This window comes from Sinocyclocheilus rhinocerous, unplaced genomic scaffold (assembly GCF_001515625.1).
Source record: "Sinocyclocheilus rhinocerous isolate Xijiao unplaced genomic scaffold, SAMN03320098_v1.1 scaffold2358, whole genome shotgun sequence".
Lineage (NCBI taxonomy): Eukaryota > Metazoa > Chordata > Actinopteri > Cypriniformes > Cyprinidae > Sinocyclocheilus > Sinocyclocheilus rhinocerous.
Window position 1 is genome coordinate 215,215 of NW_015627543.1, and position 6,524 is coordinate 221,738.

Sequence of the window (6,524 nt, forward strand, 5' to 3'; positions counted from 1 at the left end):
AAAGCCATGCATGATGCTTTCATTGTTTTCCAGCGTGAATGGAAAGCATCAGATGTGTTTAAGACATTCCTGCTGTTTGTGAATCCCTCAGGCCTGAATTCCTGCTGGAAGCCTGTTCTCCAGTGACTCACTACAGGAACCCAGCATGTGCTCCTCAGATGTACAGAATCAAACAGTAAACCACTCGAGGCCATGCAATAAGAGATGTTCCTATAAAACGCCCTTAATCACTGTAAAACCATGGTAAAACCTCATCCTAACCAGGAGCGATGCAACACGTTTCCAGCAACAAATACACTGACAGAAATCAATGCCAATCAGAATACATGAGAATTTGAACCAATAAGATTCCACTGTGGGCGGGGCTACAAACCAGAAACCTCAGACTAACATAGAACTTCCTGTGCAACAGTGATTTTAAAAGACATAAAACTCATTAATAATTAATGACAATTACGCAAAACAGATCTTCCAAGCATAATTTTTGTAGGCTAGGCTAAAAATATCTGCTAGTGGGGTCAGAAAAACAAACTTGTTTACCCTTTGAATTAATTCTTAATGTTCTGATCTCATTGGCAAATATTTTCATGTTTTAATCATAAAATAATTGATCAGTTTCTCATTAAACGAGAATATTTTATCTTATGTCATTTTTGCATCTTGTATATTGATTTAAAAATGTTTAGATATCAGTATTGATTTTATTTTTTCTACTGAGGAAAACACTTTTTGCAGTGATAATGCATAAATATGAACAAACTGTAAACACAAAAAAATCAATGTTTCCTTGGCAACTAACTGAAATAAAATAAAATTAAAGCTAAACAACCATTTAATAAAAAACACAAAAACTAATAAACATTCCAAAGCACAAAACTCAATTTTCAAAACTTCAATTAAAATGCAAACTGTAAACAAAAGCGAAGTCAAAATATTAACATTTACTATAAAAGTACATAATACTAAAATATTCTTTACAGCATAGTATGACATATATGTAAACATAAACTGCATTAATATATTATGGTATTGCAAAAAAACAGCCATAGACATCACATAACATTGCACTATGACAGAGAAAGTCAAACTCATGTACTTTAGCTGTTGAATGTGTGTGAGAAAGCTCAGTTTGGGAGGGCGAGTGTGTTTTGGGGGGTCCTGACAGTATAATTCACATGAGAAATGAAACCCAAACAAAGCGTTTTATGACTGTGACGGAGCGGGCTAATGGAGGTCCATCTGGTGCCGTTATAAACTGTAATTATCCTGTCGACGAGAGAAGCTGAACGCACAGCAAAGGAAAATGGCCCTTCACCTCAGAAAGTGTGAGCAACTGCTGCCCCGAGAAGGATTTTACAGTATTTGTATGGCTAAAACGGCTCAACCCTAGGTGGCGCTAAAGAGCAAGATCAGTTTGCTAAAACATATCTGTCTATACAGAAACCAAAGGTTAAAGGGATAGTTCGCCCAAAAATGAAAATGTGATGTTTATCTGCTTACCCCCAGGGCATCCAAGATGTAGGTGACTTTGTTTCTTCAGTAGAACACAAACGGAGATTTTTAACTCAAACCGTTGCAGTCTGTCAGTCATATAATGGAGGTGGATGGGAATCACGGCTTTGAGAGTCAAAAAAACATACACAAAAAATACCAAATTAAACCCTGCGGCTCGTGACGATACATCGATGTGTAAAGACACAATACGATCGGTCTGTGCAAGAAACTGAACAGTATTTATATCGTTTTTTACCTCTGATGCACTGCAATGCCTGAACTGTCCTGAGCGCGTCCTCAACAGCCGGCGCGTGACGCGACTTCTTCTTCTTCTTGCTTTGCGGCAGATCGCAGACTTATAAGTGCATTACCGCCACCTATCTCTCAAATAAACATTGACACTCCTAATTGAGATTGAAGATAGAGTGTCAATGGTCCATTTGAGAGATAGGTCGAAATGGTCCCTTTAAACAGCTTGAAAGATCAAATAAACAGCCTGATCGGTTGGTCAAACTTGTTTGTTTTCCCACAGTTCTCTCTGAGAGGACGGTGCGACATTCCACGGCCCAAGAAAAGAAAAGAAAAACACAAACAAAACACGGCGGAGGAGCCCGAATCTAAACAAGAGTTTGTCTGTGCGGTTAAAACAGCAACTGTATGCATCCTATTCTTCATGCAATCCAGAACAGCAGCACAGTTGAAAGGGTTGTTTGAGCTGCGCCATCTACTGTAGGCTACAGACGTGAATTTACATTTTCTTAAGCCTGAGCTTTATAAATTTTACTTTTGGTGTGAAAGGACTTTTCACATTGGCCAAAAATAGAACTTTTTTAATATTAAAACAAACAAGGAAGCCCAGCCCAGATTTAAAAAGTAACACAAAAGTAACATATCGGATTACTTTCCATAAAAAGTAACTAGGTAACATAATTAGTTACTTTTTTTTAGGGAGTAATGCAAGCAATATTGTAATGCATTACTTTTAAAAGTAACATTCCCCAACACTGGCTACAAGTGTTACAAATATTGCAACTGAACATGTGACTCCCAAATATAAACAGCAGATTCAATACATAAAACTAGATTCGGAAAGTTGCATCCACTTCCAATACGTTGTGACCAATGCATTTCCAGATTTGACAGATTACATTGGGTTGAAGCTTATGAAAGCCATTGTCAGTTGTCAAATTTAGGTTAAGGTCTCCACACTTTTTGGCTGCTAGTGCTACAAATATTTTAACTGACCATGTGACCCCAAATACAAACAATTTATTCAATATATAAAACTAGGTTCGGAAAGTTGCATCCACTTTTGTAGGTCAAGAAAACTTTTGCCAGTCAAGAAACATTCTGGCTCTTCAGTAGCATCTGCAGTTAGGAAACCAATATTTCCTGACCCTTATTGACCTGTAAGTATTTAATATTGGCTTTTTGACCTTAAATGTCCACAGCATTGGGAGATAGTTGACATGACAGCATCCTAAAGCAACTACTTTGACTTTTCACTTGGACTTGACCCCCGATTGTTTGTCTATCTTCAATTCTAGCAACACAAACGGCTTTACAGCTTCACAAAACAGCAAGGAAGTCGCTCAAAAACGTCTCAACCAATCATCTTTTAGGGGTGTGGCTAATGTAGATCTCTCTGATTCACAGCGCTTGCATAATTTATTCTCATTTCAGTCCGTGCCAGAGCTAAAGCCGTGTTCTCAGCATACTGAGCAGACGCTCGCGTAGCCGAGATTGTTCGCTCACTGATCGGCTGCCAATATCTGATCCTGTTGCCGTTGGTTTCTCACACCTGCAGCCAGAGCGTGACTTCATTACTAAAACGCTGTTCTGTTGGTAACCCAGGGTTAGTTTTAGATCTGGACCTTCTAAAAAGACCTGCGTATTGGATGCTAAGCTTCTTCTCTAGCGAGACTGACTCTTTCAACAACTTAATTTCTCTGGTGAACGGCACGGTTATGCAGATTCACCAGCAACAATCCAGCCTGGAAATTCATGCTGGTTTAGGTCCAGCCTTTTTGACAAGATGAGGAACAATACGCACACAAAACAACTTCAAAGACACTGTCTCTACAAACATGGACCAAGAACAAGTAGAGCTAAAGTATCTGTGAACATCTCTGAAAAGTAAAGTGCAATGTTCCTGGTAAGTAAACAAAAAAATCTCTAGCTATGTAATGGAAAACTTGAACAAAACCACAAATAAGGACATTTCGATGGTCATTATTGCAAAATAAATCCCATCAGCAAGATACAAGACCCTTCTGATCACCCTGCTGGGTTTATTTTGCAATAACAACAGCATAACTCTTAGAAAATAACTCATTCTCTTCTACTGTACATATATGATGATATGGTCAATGCTAGCAGATTATAACATAATGCTTCTGAATACATTCAATCTCTCCTCTGTTTTGATCAGGTTCCATTGTTGGAAGCACAACAACACTGAATGAATTCATTAAACATGCATCAACGCTCATCTAACAAATGCAAACATGCATACATTAGTAACAATCAAATCAAATTGATCAATCAAACTGATTTCATTGGGTTCAAGCTCATGAGAGTAATTTTTAGTTGTCAAATTTTGCCACACTTTTTGACAAATGAATTGGTTCCATTGAGATACTCGATGCTCAACTAACAAATGCAATCATGCATGAACATTGTAATGTCAAGAATATTATTTATTATGACTAATCAGACCAATTTCATTGGGTTCAAGCTTATGAAAGTGTCTTTTAGCTGTTTAATCAGGTCAAGGTTCCCATGCATTTTGACCAGAGAATTGCTTCCAGGTTGGAGGATGTGCAATGAAACTCAACGCTCATCTAATAAATGCAATAAATAAGTGACTGTTGCAATGTCAAGAATGTTATTTAATATGACCAAATCCAACCGATTACATTGGGTTCAAACTTATGAAGTCATTTTTAGGTGTCAAATCAGATCAACGTTCACACACCTTTTGACCGAATCCATCCAATTACATTGGGTTCAAGATTATGAAGTCATTTTAGGTGTCAAATCAAGTTTCCACACTTTTTAACCAATGAATCTCCAAGAGGTTTCCATGATTAGACATGAACAGACACAAACGATTAAACGTAATAGTACACAAAATGTCTCCAATAAGACCATCAACATCTGTCATCAATTAAATGTTTTGGAAATGTATATTACTTTCCATCACTTTACCCAATTTGTCCGAGTTTTCCTTGATATTTCCATATTTTCCATGAGCAAATCAAGCCTGCATGGAGAAACATCTCCTGAAAGCCAAAGTTCACCCAAAAATGATAATTCGGTCATCATTCCAAACCTTTCTTTCTTCTGCAGAACATAAAATGTGACATTTTGAAGAACAATGGGGTCCAAAACACTGAGACATTCTTCAAAGTATCTTCTTTTTCCACAGATGAAAGAAAGTCATACAGGTTTGGAAAGACAAGAGGGCAGAACAATGCTTTTTGCATGAAAGTGCTGCACTTTTTCAGTCAAAAGCCCCTAAACAACATTTAACAAGAAGTAACATGCTATCTAACATCAGTGTTTTGAGATAAACCGAGGAAGCGAGCTCGCAGTCAGGTGCATGTGTGGATTTGCTGGGTTTTCATTGAGTCAGGAACGGCTGTCCAGATGTTAGAGGTCAACGCTCATCTCCATGAGGAATGTTGCTGCTGTTGTGTGTCGGTTTGGGAACGGGAACTAACAGCGCACAGTAAAACACACACACTCATATTTCACAACCACTTCAGCCAAATCCACACTTTATCAAACCAGTTACAGTTCATATATGCAAACAAATAGGCTAAGCCAGTAAATCAGAAAGCCTCCTCATCTGGTGCACATTTGGTTCTAAAGCAAGAGGAGTTTAACCCCGGATCAACATATGGAAAATACAGCAGCAGACAGACTCAAAATCCCAATTGATTTGTGATCATTATGAAGGCTATAATGTCAGAAGTCAATCTGGTGTTGGGGTTACAGACTGGGATTGCAGTGAAAACTATATTTAATAAGTTTGCACGAAACTCCAGCATTTATTTAGGAATGCATGTCTACTGTGCACGAGTTAAAACACTTATGTAGTTTATATGATTAATGCACGCCAATAAATGCATCGCGATCTGATCGTTCTTTTTATTATCGATAGCGCGGAAAGAACTAACTCCTAAGTATGGTGGTCTCTCATAATTTTTCTCCCATATGATGTTATGAAGAACCTGAATGAAGCTTTGCACAGCGGGTCTCTCTCCAGAAGCCCCCGAGATTGAGTTACTCACGTTGTCGTTGTGGGAGAAACTTGTCCACTCCTTGTCCGTTGGGCTCCTAAATGCATTTGTATGCATTTGTCCAAGCAGCAGTTTTCAAAGCGAAAACAGAATTCCACAGCAGAAGACACCACCGGCTCATGAGACCAGATCCAGCCTGATCAGCAGCGTCCACATCTCCGCGAGCAAGCGCGCATGGAGAACTTCACGGATCAGACCTCGAACATCAAGCGCGCTGCTGGAAACACGGGGCGATGACGGGATACGGCGGGTTTATTGAGAGAGCAGGTCAGAAGATCCGTATTAAACCGGACTGAGAGCGAGAGAAAGGGAGGGAGAGGGAGAACGAGAGAGAGAGAGTCGCTCCGGGCTCTGAGCTCCGCATGTGTCTGGACTTGCTCGGTTCGGCGCATCTCCAGCGCTGCGCTGCGCGCTCGGTGTTGGGTTTCACTCATTACTGCCGTGACATCATCCATCCGATCCGTCCGTTCATTTACATCCAGAACACTCTGGAACAGACTTTGCTTTTTGGCCAAATTCAGAATTAGCAAGGAGGAATAAATTTGCAATAAAAATAATTAGGCTACAGTCAAGCACTAGGCTGCCTTAGCAGTATCTTACAAAATATTGCATATGATTTATCCGGCTTAAATTGATTATACTATAGCCTACACTCTAAAAAATGCTGGGTTAAATACAACCCAGTGCTGAGTAAAATAGGGACAAGCCCAGCAATTGGGTTGT

At 39.2% G+C, this 6,524-nt stretch overlaps 1 protein-coding gene across 1 annotated transcript in view; it reads right to left on the reverse strand.

The window, feature by feature from the left end:
* LOC107730676 (collagen alpha-1(XXIV) chain) overlaps positions 1-6,183 on the reverse strand; it is a 119,783-nt gene extending 113,600 nt beyond the window's left edge. The window contains exon 1 of the mRNA XM_016541549.1: positions 5,793-6,183. Coding sequence (XP_016397035.1) covers positions 5,793-5,848 — 56 coding nt within the window. The 5' untranslated portion in view covers positions 5,849-6,183. The remainder of the gene's footprint in view (positions 1-5,792) is intronic.
* Between the last annotated feature and the right edge of the window lie 341 nt (positions 6,184-6,524).